This window comes from Hemiscyllium ocellatum, chromosome 17 (genome assembly GCF_020745735.1).
Source record: "Hemiscyllium ocellatum isolate sHemOce1 chromosome 17, sHemOce1.pat.X.cur, whole genome shotgun sequence".
Taxonomy (NCBI): Eukaryota; Metazoa; Chordata; class Chondrichthyes; order Orectolobiformes; family Hemiscylliidae; genus Hemiscyllium; species Hemiscyllium ocellatum.
This window is the reverse complement of record NC_083417.1, coordinates 57,249,638-57,265,079: the sequence shown is the minus strand read 5'-3', so window position 1 is coordinate 57,265,079 and position 15,442 is coordinate 57,249,638. Positions and strand designations below refer to the sequence as shown.

The following is a 15,442-nucleotide window of genomic DNA, read 5'->3' as shown; positions in this document are numbered from 1 at the left end:
TTCAATAACAAGATTGTATTGGCCCCCATTAAAGTTCCAAAAGATTTTATATTTTATGGACACAAAAGACCATGTGCAGTTTGTAGTAATTATAAAAACTTACAGCACAAGAAGTGCTTGTGCTAGTCTTTGACAGTGTAGTCGCACTCAGTTCCACATCTCTCCTTTTGTCCAAACTCTGTCAACTTCACATCTTTGTGTACTTTTCCAGCTCCATTTTAAAATTATTTAAGGAATCAGCTTTCATACTTTTTCAGTTGTAGAATCGAAATCCTGACTACACAAAGTGAAATCATCTGCTGTCAATTATTTGAAATCCGTGACCTTTAAGTATCAACAGATTGATCAAAGAGAATAGCTTTTCTCTACTTACTTTCCCAAAGCTCCCATTATTTCAAAACATCTATTAGGTCACTTTTTTTTCCTCTCAGTCCTAGCATTTCAAACCTCTCACCAACCAATGAACGAGATTTAAACTCTGCAATCCTGTCAATCCCGTTGTAAACAGTGATAAACTAACAGGAAGCTCCATGAATACTCCTATCTTCAATGATGGTGAGTCCAACTTTTCAGTACAAGAGACAAGGCTGCAGTATTTGGAACAATCTTCATCAGAAATGCTAAGTGGATGATCCAATTCAGCCCCCTCCTAAGGTAGCCAACATTACAGATGCCAGTCTGCATCTTTAATTCACCCCATATGATATCAAGAAATGACAGGAGGCACTGGATACTGAAAAGGCTGTGGGCCCTGACAACATTCTGACAGCAGTGCTGAAGATTTGAGGTTTAGCTCTAGCTCTCATCCCTGGCCAAGCTCTCCCACTACAATCACAATACTACCCAATAATGTAGAAATTTGTTCAGCTACATCCTGTTCACAAAAAAACAGGATAAATCCAGGCCAGCCAATTACTGATCCATCAATCTACCTTCCCAACTCTCCGTCAAAGTGATGAAAAGGGTCACTGAAGGTGTAATCAAGTGGCACTTGCAAAAGGAATAATCTGCTCACTGGCACTCAGTTTGAGTTCTATGAGGGCTACGCAGCTCCTGACTTCATTACAGCCTTGGCACAAACAGCAACACATGTATTCCAGAGGTGAGAGGAGAGTGGCTGTCCTTGACATTAAGGCAGTATTGACTGAGCTTGGCATCAAAGAACCTTATCAAAACAGAGTGAGATGAAAACCAGGGGTAAAACTGTTTGCTGGTCGATGTCATTGCTTTCACACAAGACAATGGTAATGGTTGTTGGAGGTCAATTATATCAGTTCCAGGACATCACAGAAGAATTGTATGGGATTGTATTCTAGGCCCAATCATATTTAGCTGCTTCATCAATGATTTTCTCTCTATCATAAGATCAGACGTGCAGATGTTTGCTGATGATTGCATCATGTTTAGGACAATTTGCAACAATTCAGATACTGAAGCAGTCATGTCAATGTTCAGCAAGACCTGGACAATATCCAGACTTTTGTTGATAAATGGCAATAACATTCATGCCACACATGTACCTAATATTGACCATCTCCAACAAGAGATAATCTAACCATCACTTAACACCTTTGCATTGAATGGAGTTGCTGGTGTTGGACTGGGGTGGATAATGTTAAAAATCACACAATACCGGGTTACACTCCATCAGGTTTATTTGAAACTGCAGGCTTTGGAGCCGCCACTCCTTCCTCAAGCAGCTTTTTTTTTAGATTACTTACAGTGTGGGAACAGGCCCTTCGGCCCAACAAGTCCACACTGACCCGCCGAAGCGCAACCCACCCATACCCCTACATATACCCCATACTTAACACTACGGGCAATTTAGCATGGCCAATTCACCTGACCCGCACATCTTTGGACTGTGGGAGGAAACCGGAGCACCCGGAGGAAACCCACGCAGACACGGGGAGAATGTGCAAACTCCACACAGTCAGTCGCCTGAGGCGGGAATTGAACCCAGGTCCCTGGCGCTGTGAGGCAGCAGTGCTAACCACTGTGCCACCGTGCCGCTAGAGACATAAATCCTGTGTCTGATATATTCTAAGTGAATGAGTAAAAGATCATACAATTTTTACAAATGTATTGAACAAACCTAGATGGCTATTAAGTCTTTAATCAGTTCGAATGGAGATGTAGGTTTTGACTGATTCGTATGTAAATCCCAGAATTATTTCAAGTAATTTCCCCAAGATAGCTTCAAGTTTTATCAGAATAAAGGTGACACCTCAGGTCAGACAGTGTATTGTGTAGGTGAGAACACATTTCAAGTCTGTTTGTATCTGTCAGACTGGTTTTATTTGCAAAATAGAAATGTATAAAATGCCACATTGACTGTCTACAGATAGTGTGCTTTTTGAACAAAATAAAATGCATCTGCAAATACACGAATCTGCAAATGCAGTTCCACCCCATAGGTTTAGATGTGTGACAGAGGGGAAGAGAGAAGAGAGAGAGCACGAGAGAGACGAATCCTTACCCTGGACTGGACATGTATGCTCAAACCATCAGGAAGTGCATGAACGCCAGATTCATCTATCACACTCACTAGGAAGCACAAAACGTCACCTGACCGCAACGCAACGCCATCCATGCTTTCAAGATTAATCATAACATTGTCATCAAACCAACAAAGGAGGAGCCATCATCATACAAAATAGAACAGACCATTGCAAAGAAATATTCCGACAACTGACCAGCCAGGAACACGACAGGCAACTACCGACCGATCTGAACAAAGAGTACACCCATGAACTCAACAGACTGATCAAGAATTTTGTGCCAGTCCTTCAGAGTACCCTAGCACACTCATTCCCTGTACTTCTTGCAAAGGGGACTTCTACTGCCTTCGGAAGATACACAAAGCCAACACAACTGGACGTCCCAACAGATCAGGCAATGGGACCCTGTATGAGAACCTCTCTGGCTACGTCAAGGGCATCTTGAAACTCATTGTCCGGAGAACGCTCAGCTTTTGTTGTGACACTACAGATATCCTATAGAAACTCAGCACCCATCGACCAGTCGAATCAGGAACATTCCTTGTCACAAAGGACATTTCAGCACTCTACACCAGCATCCCCCATGATCACAGCATCACTGTAACAGCCTCAGCACTCAACAACTGCCAGTCTTCAGGCACCATGCTACAACTCATCTGCTTCATCCTCGACCACAATGCCTTCACCTTCGACAGCTAGCTCTTCATCTAGACACATGGAACAACCATGGGACCAAATGTGCACCCCAATATGACAACATTTTCATACACAACTTAGAACAAGACTTCTTTGCTGCACAGGAACTCTGATTAATGCTTTACATCATATACACTGATGACATTTTCTTCCTTTGGACTTTGGCGAGGAATCACTGAAACGACTACAGTACATAGTGATATCAACAAGTTTCATCCCCCTAACAGACTTACCATGGACTACTCTTTAGAATCACTCTCATTCTTGGACACACCTATCTCCATCAAGGACAGACACCTCAGTACCTCACTCTACCACAAACCCATGGATAACCTCACAATGCTGAATTTCTCGAGCTTCCACCCTAAACATGTTAAAACAACCATCCCCTACGGACAAGCCCTACGTGTAGACAGGATTTGCTCAGATGAGGAGGAACACAATGAGCACCTGAAGGTGTTGAGGAACACCCTCATAAGGACGGGATATAATACTCAACGCATCAATTGCCAGCTTGGCCATGCCACAGTGAGAAACCGTAATAACCTCCTCAGTAGATAGACATGGGATACAACCGATAGGATACCTTTTGTCATCCAATACTTCCCAGGAGCAGAGGAACTACACCATGTTCTTCACAGCCTGCACCACATTACCAATGAGGATGAGCATCTAGCCAAGATCTTCCCTACGTCTCCATTTCTCACCTTAAAATAACTGCCAAATCTTAAACAGACCATTGTTCACAGCAAAATGCCCAGCCTTCAGGACAGCAGCGACACCACAACACCGTACAACCTTATTATGGCAATCACTGCAAGACATGTCAAGAATGTTGATATGGATACTACCATTCCACTTGGGGACACCACCCACTACATGCATGGCAGAGACTCATGTGACTTGGACAACGTTATCTATCTTATACACTGCAGGCAAGGATGCCCCGAGGCATGGTACATTGGCAAAACCAAGCAGACACTAAGGAACGGATAAATGGACACCGCACAACAATCACCAGCCAGGGATGTTGCCTCCCAGTCGGGGAACACTTCAGTGATCAGGGACATTCAGCCTCGGATCTTCAGGTGACCATCCTCCAAGGTGGACTTTGGGACATGGAACAATGCAGAATCGCCGAGCAGAGGCTTACAGTCACATACAGTACCTATGAGGACAGCCTCAACTGGAATCTTGGGTTCATGATGCACTACATGTAACCCCACCACACCATACAATCTCACACACTCACACTCTCTCACAGACATATATCGCCCCAAACTCATGCACACACACGCATACTCCCTCAAGAGCTGTGCACATATGCATCTCCCCCTCACACACGCACACCCTCTCTCACTCACACATGTACACAAATCTATTGGGTGAATCTACTTTGTTCAAAAAGCACACAATCTGTAGACAGTCAATTAGTGTGGCATCTTAGAAATTCCTACTCTGGAAATAAAACCAGCCTGACAGATAAAAGCAAAAATATAGTCTCACATCTAAAATATATTGTCTGACCGGAGGTGTCACATTTATTCTGATAAAATCTGAAGTTATCTTGTGGGAGTGACCTGAAAGTAATTCTGGGATTTACATATTTATCAATCAAAATCTGCACCTCCATTCCAACTGACTAAAGACTTAATAGCTATCTAGGTTTGTTCAATACATTCGCATAATTTGTATGACCCTTTGATCTTTTACTTTTAAATTCAGTGTTCGATATATTCTGTCTCACTAGCTGCCTAAGGAAGGAGTGGGGGCTCTGAAAGCTTGCAGTTTCAAATAAACCTTTTGGACTATAACCCAGTGTTGTGTTATTTTTGAACTGGAATTGAGTGGCATTACCATTGCTAACTTCAACACTGTCAACATGCTGTGGGTTGCCACTGGCCAAAAACTGAACAGGACCAGCCAAACAAATATGGTGGCTACAAGAGCAGGTCACAAGCTAAGAATTCTGCAGTGAATAACTCACTTTCTGACTCCATAATACCTATCCACAAGGTGCAAGTCAGAAATGTGATTGAATTCAAAAACAGAAGTCGCTGGAAAGGCTCAGCAGGTCCGGCAGCATCTGTGAAGAGAAATCAGAGTTCAGGTCTCAGGTCAGGTGACCTTTCCTCAGAAGTGAGTTCTGAAGAAGGGTCACCAGACCAGAAACATTGACTCTGATTTCTCTTCATAGACGCTGCAAGACCTGCTGAGCTTTTCCAGCGACTTCTGTTTTGGTTTCTAATTTACAGCATCTGCAGTTCTTTCAATTTTTATGTGAATGCTCCACTTGCCTGGATGAATCGAACTTGAATACTCAAGAAGCTTAGCAACATACAGAACAAAGCGGCAGCTTGACTGGTATTCCAACCACTACGTTCAATATTCATTCCTTTCATCACTGATACAGAGAGGCAACAACGTGTATTGTTTACGAGATGCACGACAGCAATTCAGCAAGATTCCTCCGTTCAGCACCTTCCAAACCTGGGATATCTACCACTGAGAAGGACAATGACAGCAAATGATTGGGCGGGGGGGGGGGGGGGCTACATCATGACCTACAAATTGCCCTTCAAGCCAGACATCATCCTGAGATGGAACTACATTGCCTTTCCTTCACTGTCTCTGGGTTAACATCCTGGAACTCCCTTCCAGACAGCATTGTGGGTGTCACTACACTCCAGGAATGCAGAGGCTCTGGAAGGCAGCTCACAATCACCTTACCCAGGGCAATTAGGGATTGGAAATCCATCAAATCTCCTCTTACTTTTACTAAAGTCTTTGACACATCCTTTTGGAGGTGTGGACTGTAGAATCATCTACAATACTGCATCTAACCAATTCTCAATAATCTTTTGAGTAACAGAATATATTTCTTTAAGTGAGTTGAATAGATGGAGTGGTTATGCATGGAAAGAGCAGATTTGGTGCAGAATATACCCAAATGCTTGTTCTGTACTTGTCAGATACACACACACACACACACACACACACACACACACACACACACACACACACACACACACACACAATCTGAAGCAGTAATGTTATTGTGCTGTTCAATAAAATAGCATTATCACCATGCCTTGTAATAAAACATTAACTGATCCGATAAAGGTAAGATGTGATTTTTAAAAAACAGGTATTTTATTCAATAGAAATTTGGACTCACTACCTGATGGACATTTTGATGAGATGTGTTAAATGCTGAATCAGAAACGCCACTTCACTTTCCACAAATGCTATCAGGTCTGCTGAGTATTTTCAGAATTCCTAATTTTATTCCAAAGAGAGCTGCTGAAACTACACAGGTCCCAGACTCAGTCTCAAATCTATGATTAGTAAGGGTGCTATAACTGCCCTCAGAGCATTCTGGGCTAGGAAGGGGAGAACCAGCTATGAGATGAGCAACCTGAAGATGTGACACCACCCAGCTGTAGCTGAAACCCTTGCCAGCACACCCTGTCAAAGCTCAGCTATGGAGACTGACCACTTGAGCAAAGACCGAGGGGCAACAATTGCCAATGGAACTTTAGGCCATGCTTTTAAAGGAGGGTGAACTTCAGTGACAAGGGAAAAGCAACACAACAGGAATTTTTGCTTTCTGGATCTAGGCCATTTCAAAAAAAGTATAATTTTTTTGTTCAGCTGTTTAATCCTATATCTCACATCATACAAAATAACTTACAATTAAATGAGGTGTCATTATTAATACCTAATTGCCTGTGAAAATGTTTATAAAATAACTAACTTAATATGCTTTATTTTACTGCTAATCATTCATGCATTTCATCTTACTTGGAAGTGCTGACAAAGATTTGCCAGATTGAGCTTAGAGACAAAAAAAATGCAGATAGACAGGAGGCTGCTTGACATTTAATGAACAGAGGCAGCTGAAGCTGAAATACTCCACCGCAATCAGTGAATTCCTTCGAGGTTTGCTACATTCTTTCACTTAATTAGAAGCAAGTCAATTATCAGCATTCACAGCTTTAAAAAATTTCTATGGATTTTCTGCATTTCAAGAAGCTTTTGGGAAAAAAATGAAGCAAGCAAATTCTCAACAAGACAAGAGGCTTGAACTCTCTGTGGAAATAAACTTTATAAACCAAATTACTAATAGCATTAAACTGCAAGTTCCTTTCAGAAGAAATATTTATTCTTGTACGTCGTGTTTGTCTCATGCAATGCAAGCTAGTCAATGTCACCACTGGGGAGGAATAAGCACTGTGATAATGTGATACATTACTGAGGCTCTCGAATAAAGTCAATGTTGCAAACATTACTGGTTAGGGAACAGTTGTAAATTAAGCACTGTATTTTATTCACCAATTTTCCTAGTGAACGCATTTCCAAAATGCAACATAAATTTGACCAATAATGTATCCAGGCAAAATGAACAATGTAGAATTTGCATCCAAGCATCACTGCAAGCTGAAATGTTGAGTATATTCAAGGCTGAGGTAGATAAATGTTTTAGACACTAAAGGAATCAAGGTATTCGGGGATTCAGCAGGAAAGTGAAACCAAGATCAAAGACCATTTATGATATTACAGAGTAACTAAGCAGATTCAAGGGGCCACGTGATGTACTCCTGCTTCTATTTGCTATGTTCTGGTATAACACAGAACCATGTAGGGCTATTTGTTTTTACAAATATGAAGACTTTCCTTCAGTAAAATTACAAAATAAACATACCCAGCACATTCATGAATATTGTAAAACAAATATAAACAACGTAACTCTGAAATATCAGAAAATTACCAGTTCTATCAGGAGCTCTTTGTACACGTATACCTTCATTCAGTTAGTATAGTTTCAATCCATGAAGGTCAAATAATGACATAAACTATAACAGTTTGTTATTTATAGCAGATCAACCAATACCACTGCTATTTCCTCAAAATCACACAAGAATCACAGCACTTCCCATGTTCTCGTGGTGCAAATTTAGAATGACTTCAAAGAATCACACGAAAATGACATAGGTAATAGATACAGACAGTAACAATCTGAATCAATCAATCGTCCACCTCATGGCTATGCCAGATGTCCCTCAACATTGAGCCAACATAATTTTTTATTGGATTTGTCTAATTCTATTCCCAAGGCTAGCAAAATGATTGGACCCAGCAAGTACACAGAAATCACGTGGGGTTGGATATTGTGCTCCTAAGGCTGGCTGATATCTTGGTTGCTAATTTAAATGGACAGATCAGAGGCAAATTCTCACTTTCCACCCAATTTTCCTGCTTTTACTGACAACCCAATATATCCAGGCAGAGAAGCAGAAAGTGTACCTGGTGCACACTACCACGTTGTTTCATTATTTGACAAGATCGAATCACATCCAGATAGAAATGACAGCTTTAAAAATAAGTGTTAAAGCTATGAATTCAACAAAAACAAAGCATTAGTTCTATTATCATAATTTGAAGCTTTGGGCTGTTTTCCAATGGTGGCTTAAAATCACTTTGCTAAGATTTAATTTTGATATCTGATATGGTTTCATATTCTAGAACTATAGTACTTACCTGCAGCTCCTGATTGTGTTTTTCAAGTTCAGTAGTGACATCCCCTAAGCACCAGGCCACACTGATGTGAAAGGAAGGTTTCTGTCAAAATTCAAGAGATATTTATTTTACAAAATGAAAGAGGGTGCACATCAATACCACATGGACATTTTAAAAGCAGAATTTTCTTTACATTTTACAAAGGTTGAATTTAATGTTTTTGAGATGAGCAAGACTTCATGTTTTGCATTGATGCATTCTAAAAGATAATTCTTACGCTATCAAGCCTGTTCCATTATTCAATTAGATTCTTCTGTACGAGATCTGTCGTGCTCTTTACTGAAGCAGTGTGAACCTCCATAACTATTTGTAACAACCATTATTCTTTCAAAATTAAAAATTACCACATGCTGAGAATTTGACACTCAGAATAATTCAGATGGGGTTACTGCATAACCAAGCCTGAATAAAAGGCACAACATTCTCCATTAAGGGGACGTAAAGAAAACAGTGTCACACAATGCATTGTCAACTAACTTAACTTTTCTTTTTATATCCTTAGTGAATATTTTGTGCATTTAAAAATGACAGCATCAGCATTATGAAAAACCATTTACCACTATGAGCATCAGGCATCACAGATGTAGAAAGAATATCATTAAATTAGAAAGACTGCAGAAAAGATTTACTGGGATGCTACCTGGACTGGAAGGTTTGAGTTATAAGTAGAGGCTGGAACATTTCTGCTAGAGGAGACTGAGGGGTGAACTTATAGAGGTCTATAAAATCATGAGAGGCATAGGTAAGATAGATAGTCAACAACTTTTCCCCTGGTAGAGAGTCTAAAACTACAGGACAAGATGGGAGAGATGTCAAAGAGTCCAGAGAGACATTTTTTTTTGTAGAGGGTGGTGAGTGTCTGAAACAGGCTGCCAGAGGTGAGGGTGGAGCTGTCATTTAAGAAATATTTGGGCATGTACATGGATAGGATCGATATGAACTAAAAATAGGCAAATGGTACTTGTTTAATTGTGGAACCTAGGTAACGTGGACAAGTTGGGCCCAAAGGCCTATTTCCATGCTATAAACCTCTATGGCTCTATGATTATGACTCCATATTGTCAGGTGCTTTTAATGTCAGATAGACCGTACAGTTTTCCACACTGTTTAAATGTGACTGAAGTCCAACATAGGAGAAACATTAGCTACTGCATCAGTGTAAATTTCCTACCTTTTGCCTCAGGAAATATCAATCCGTGGCAAATAACTGAACTTATATTAGCTTAATCTATAGAGGGATAGCTATTACAACAGTCATCCCATCAGCCAGGATCTCAAGATCGACAAAATTAACAACATTAATAAAACAAAAGTTGTGATCTAAATGTGGAGTGTCCAGGTCACCTGACAACTCGGGTATCATGACAGTTCTAGCTGCCAAGCACAGTGAAGACATCAAAAACTGCAGGATGATGTAGAAGAGAATCACAAGGCTGATCCCATGGAAAAATATCTTAGCCTGCTTGGCACCGCCTCCTCATTCCTGAAAAAGGGCTTATGCCCGAAACGTCGAATCTCCTGTTCCTTTAATGCCGCCTGACCTGCTGCACTTTTCCAGCAACACATTTTTAAGCTCTGATCTCCAGCATCTGCAGTCCTCACTTTCCCCATGGAAAAAGTCCCAGTCATAAGGAAAAACACAAAGAAACGGACTGTTCAGCCTGAAAAGGCAACTGGTGATCTTATTGAGTGAACACATGAAATATATTTCTTCTATCCATTAAGATCTTCTTTAAAACTGACCCCTTATCAAACCTATTACTGTCTTCTTTAGCTCAGTCATTCTTATGGGCCAGTTACATTTCTGAGAGTAGCTCAGGACATTTTCCTATGTAATAAATGCAAATTTCTTGTGGCTTTCTTCCATATAGCAAAATGCAGACAAAAACCTTTGAATGATTTAACAAACAATTAGGTGCTACAATGGGGAAATCAAAGGATCTTTCATCATGGACAAAAGAGGTTAGGCTGTATGACACCTCTCTTCGGTAAGCAACACAGAATCTTGTGAATTTAGATTTCAGACATGAAAGACACTGCTAATCTTCTGCATCATCTAGCCCTCTCGATATTGTGGAACTAAGAGCTGCACATTGAATCTTGAGTTTATATTGGTACTTGATTCATACCAAGACTCAGCATGTGATGACGCACTTATCTAATGTAAAACACTTTTATTACGCAATACAGTAGAATAAAGTTGTCATTATGGCATAGAAGGAGGCCATCAGCCCCCTGAATCCTTACTGGTTAAACTTGGACAAACAGTTGAGCATTTTAGGTATTCCAATATTATATACTATACATCAACTCTTTAAAGCAAATAAAAGTTATGAAATGTGGCTCCAAAATGCCAGGAATATTCTAAGATAATTAGCATGCTGTATAAGAGCTCATTAGTGATGCATTCCAAGATGCAGCATGGATTATAGTGATCAAACCTTATGATAAGCTTTCAGATCAAACTCCTTCATACATTTATCCACCTCAGTGACCACTTCTTCTAAGTAGTTGTTGCCAGCTGAAACCTCTAGGCCAAGGAAAGTCCTGTATAGGAAAGAAAAGATCTCTGTAGCTTGATGAAACAAACAATATTGGTGGAGCCTTTTACAGGACCTAGATGAAAATCTTTACTTAACTGTCCCTTATTATATAACGTGATCATAAAGAGATCATAACTCCCAGATCCTTGCGGTAGACTTCACAGTCTTGCAGACAAATCTCAGATTAACCTAGTTTAACTGGAACTAAAAACAAAGTATTGGAAATAGTCAGCAGGTCTAGCTGCATTTGCAGAGAGAAAACAGAGGTAACGTCTCAAATCAAACACGATTCTTAAGAACTGCAAGTTTAAACTGAACGTACCTCTTGTAATCTCATGTATCATTAAAACAAAAAAAATTCTTGCACTAGGAACTTGTAAGAGAGTAGTGAAAGCCCTATTTCAGTAAAATCAGTTAGCTAGAATAATTACAAGCTGATAATCTTCCAGAATCATTAAGTGACTGCAGACTTGGTCTTCTGTTTCATAGGATGTCTGATTAATTTTGAATGACGACACAGAATGATGTCATTCTTCACTTAGGTACACACATGGCTCACAAACAAAATTCACAGTTGATTCAATTAAATATCTAAACCACAACACCTGACTACTTTGGAATGCTGGAAAAGGAGCCTGATCACTAAGAGGGCAAGTTATTGAGAACATCCCAAACAAGTAGCTCTTATATGAATATGCAAGGAATGGAGGGACATGGACTAAAGCAGGCAGAAGGGAATAGCTTAATTTGGTGCCATGTTCAACACAACATACTGGCCAAAAGGCGCATTCCTGGGTGCTGTACTGTTCTACAGTCTGTACCTTACAGGGCACCAAGTTAAATTAATGGCTTAATGCAAACTATTTAGTACTAAAGAAGATTTTCACAAATTTACTGTTTAAAAACCAGAAATATTTTCAAACTGAGAACTATCAGGAGTAAGAACTACCTGTCTCAGAAAAATAAGGTGATGAACAAGTGTGGGAGAAATTATATGTACTGTATATAAATTATGATCACACAACAAAAGACCCGGTTTCTCATAATAGGTCACAGTCAGTCCTTCATGATTTTATGTTAGTATTTATTAAAAGTGCTACGTAAGTAGCCTGATAATGAAAACAATTGTTTTCAGAGGAAAATGGCTAGTATCATAAGTATTCCATAAATTAAGTTAATGGGCTACCATACAATTCTAGAATTCTATATCTTTCATAAATAATATTTTATCAGAAGGTCATCTCTTCAGAACAAAAGAGCCCAAAATATCTTGTGTAATCACCAGGAAGGAATTTAGATTTTTTTAAACAAATTTCAAAGAAATGTTGTGGATTTACATAATTTTAAAAGCACTCCTGCGAACACTGTTTGTGTACGGTGTAGTCAAAACCAGAGTTGCTATGGGAAACTGTACCTGGTCTTTTCTTGATTAATGTAGATCTTCACTTTATCTGAAACACAGTAGAACCTAGAGCATAAATTGCAATATTGTTAACAAGCTAAATTACAACAATAGCTACACAATAAGAGTACTTAATTAGCCATGAAGTGCTAGGGCATGAGGTCTTGAAGAAGCTTTTTAAAACGCAAGTTCTTGCAGTAGTTGCCAATTTGGGCACTTTTGTTCAACTGATTCATACAGTGCTGCAACAATGTGTAGCCATAGAGAGATCAGCTTTACTGCAGTTACAAAGGAAAAGGTGAAGAAAGGGTAAACACAAAAACTTCATAGAACTGGGCAGCATGGGAGGCTGTATTCAATCCATCATGTCTGTGCCAGACCTTGCGTACAGCTATTAATTAGTCCATTTCCTTTGCCCTTTCTCTACAGCTTGGCAGGTCATCCTTTCTCGCTGTTGGCCAGTTTTCTTTGGAAAGTTATTATTGAACCTGCTCCCACCACTCTCAGCCAGATCATAGCGAATTTGCATCAAACTTATTTTCCTCATATCACCGCCAGTATTTTTGCCAACTACTTTAACTCTCTGCCCATGGTTAATCAGGGGTGTTATTACACAGGTCTGGAGCAGGGGGGACTTGAATCTGGGCCTCCTGGCTCACAGGTAGGGACAACACCACTGTGCCACAAGAGACCATTGTGCCAACTGGTTCCCGATTCTTCCGAAACTGGAAACAGCTGCTCCTTATTTACTCTTCAAAACCCTTAATTATTTCAAACAGATTGGCCAAATCTCTTCTTGACCTTCTCTCGGCTAATTCTTCTGCTTTCTCCATGTAACTGAAGTCCCCAAGCCTGTTACCATTCTTGTAAATACCTTCTGTACCTGTTAGAATTGAGCTTGCCTGAAATACACATGATAGACCACTGAGGCCGAATCAGTACTTATTAATGAATGAACATAACCTGCATAATATTTACAGAGCAGAACCAGGCCACATGGCTCAACAAGACCATATTGAGGTTTGGGGTCCATGAGAGCCAGCTCTCAAACACCTTTACCTTACTCTTTCAACATATTCTCATATTGCTTTCTCCCTTGCATTTATCTAGTTTTTTCTTGAACGTATTTACACTATTTGCTTCAGCTCTGCATTGCCATAGCAATCCCACATTCTAACTTCACACGGATAACTTTTTTACTTTAGTATGCTAAGCCTCTATTTATAAAGCCATGGATTCTGGTTTTTTTTTTAGAAAAGCTCTCTCAACTTGTTCCGTCACCTTCAAAATTGCGGAATTGTTCCAGTGCAGAAGGAGGCATTCGGGCCAATCGTGCTTGCACAAATTCAGTTACCAATATCCAACCTTTTCTCCATCTTCCCGCACATTATTTTTATCTAAATTATCATCCAATGCCCTCTTGAATGCCTCAATTGAAATTACTTCCACCGTATAATCCAGGCAGTGCATTCCACGTTTTAATTACTCGCTCCACGAAGAAGTCTTTTCTCACATCACTTCAAAACTATGCCTTTTCGTTCTTTTTCCTTTTACAAGCAGGAACAACTTCCCTCAATCGATTCTGTGCAGATTTGTGCACATAAACCAAATTTGATCTGCTTCTGCTCTTCCTCCTCCTGTACCATTTAATGTCTCCTCACTCTTTTCATCAAAATGAATTACTTCATACTTCAGTGTTAAATTTCTGTGATTGTCCCATTTCACCACTTTGTTATTCTTCCTGAATTCTGGTACTGTCCTGCATATTGATGACCTGACACTAAAGAAAGATCTGCACTGTGCCTAGCTGGGTAGTGCACTTGTTAGCATTCTCACGAATGGGTAGCACCTCATTAGTATTCCAGAAAAAAACTAAACCTGCAACAACCTCCTCAGTAAGTAGGCTGGTACCTCATGGAGGTCACATGCCTAAACCCGAAGGACCTCTGCTTTTACTATCACGTACTGAACTGCAGTGTACGGCACTCCAGTATGGTACTAACGTACCTGGATCAAACTTAGTGATGTACAACTCAACACTGCGCACTGTCACAGATATTCCGAATACCAAGTACCATTGCTGGCCCTGCCACCAATACCTGGGGGGTTAGTGCAACAGGCAAGCTATTGGAGATGGTCTGTTTTTATTCAATCACTTCCTTAACCCACCAGCAGTACATTTTTCCTCATCCTAATCTTTCTGGTCCTACCAGACTAAGGAGTAATAGCTGAGGACCTATGGCAGGAGAAATATCCAGCAGAAACCACTTCCTCCTAGTCAGCCCCACTGCTTGCCCATCCAGCTTTGATCTCCCATGGTGGACCCTTTCAAACCATTTCCAGATGCCTCCGTGCAGCCAATGTCAGTACAGTGATCACGACCATCCAGACTGCAGTGTGTGTCAAGGGGTGTCTGCTGACTAAACTGGAAGGGAAACGTTTACAGAACTCCAGCTAGCCACTGACAAGGCGATTGGTTACTCTGCAACTTTGCACAGAAACGAAAAGCACAAACTGTTTACTATCTTTCCAAGTTCCATACAGTTTTATAAAATAATTCCCTGTCCATAAACTGAAACTGGGTTGCAGTGGTAGGAAAAACAGATCCTAACCACTGGACTATGTATAAAAGAATAATAGAAATCATCCCAGATACTGAAATGGGACGAAAAATAACACAAACATTACATTAAACATGTTTTTGTTACTGATCAGTCATG

At 40.2% G+C, this 15,442-nt stretch overlaps 1 protein-coding gene across 2 annotated transcripts in view; it reads right to left on the bottom strand.

Annotated features, from left to right (window-relative positions):
* The window catches only part of usb1 (U6 snRNA biogenesis 1), a 31,148-nt gene that overhangs the window by 2,765 nt on the left and 12,941 nt on the right, over positions 1-15,442 (bottom strand). For both annotated transcript variants that reach the window (XM_060837780.1, XM_060837782.1), the window contains exons 4-6: positions 12,735-12,788; positions 11,219-11,324; positions 8,739-8,819 (exon numbers count right to left, since the gene is read on the bottom strand). In XM_060837780.1, coding sequence (XP_060693763.1) covers positions 8,739-8,819; positions 11,219-11,324; positions 12,735-12,788 — 241 coding nt within the window. The remainder of the gene's footprint in view (positions 1-8,738; positions 8,820-11,218; positions 11,325-12,734; positions 12,789-15,442) is intronic.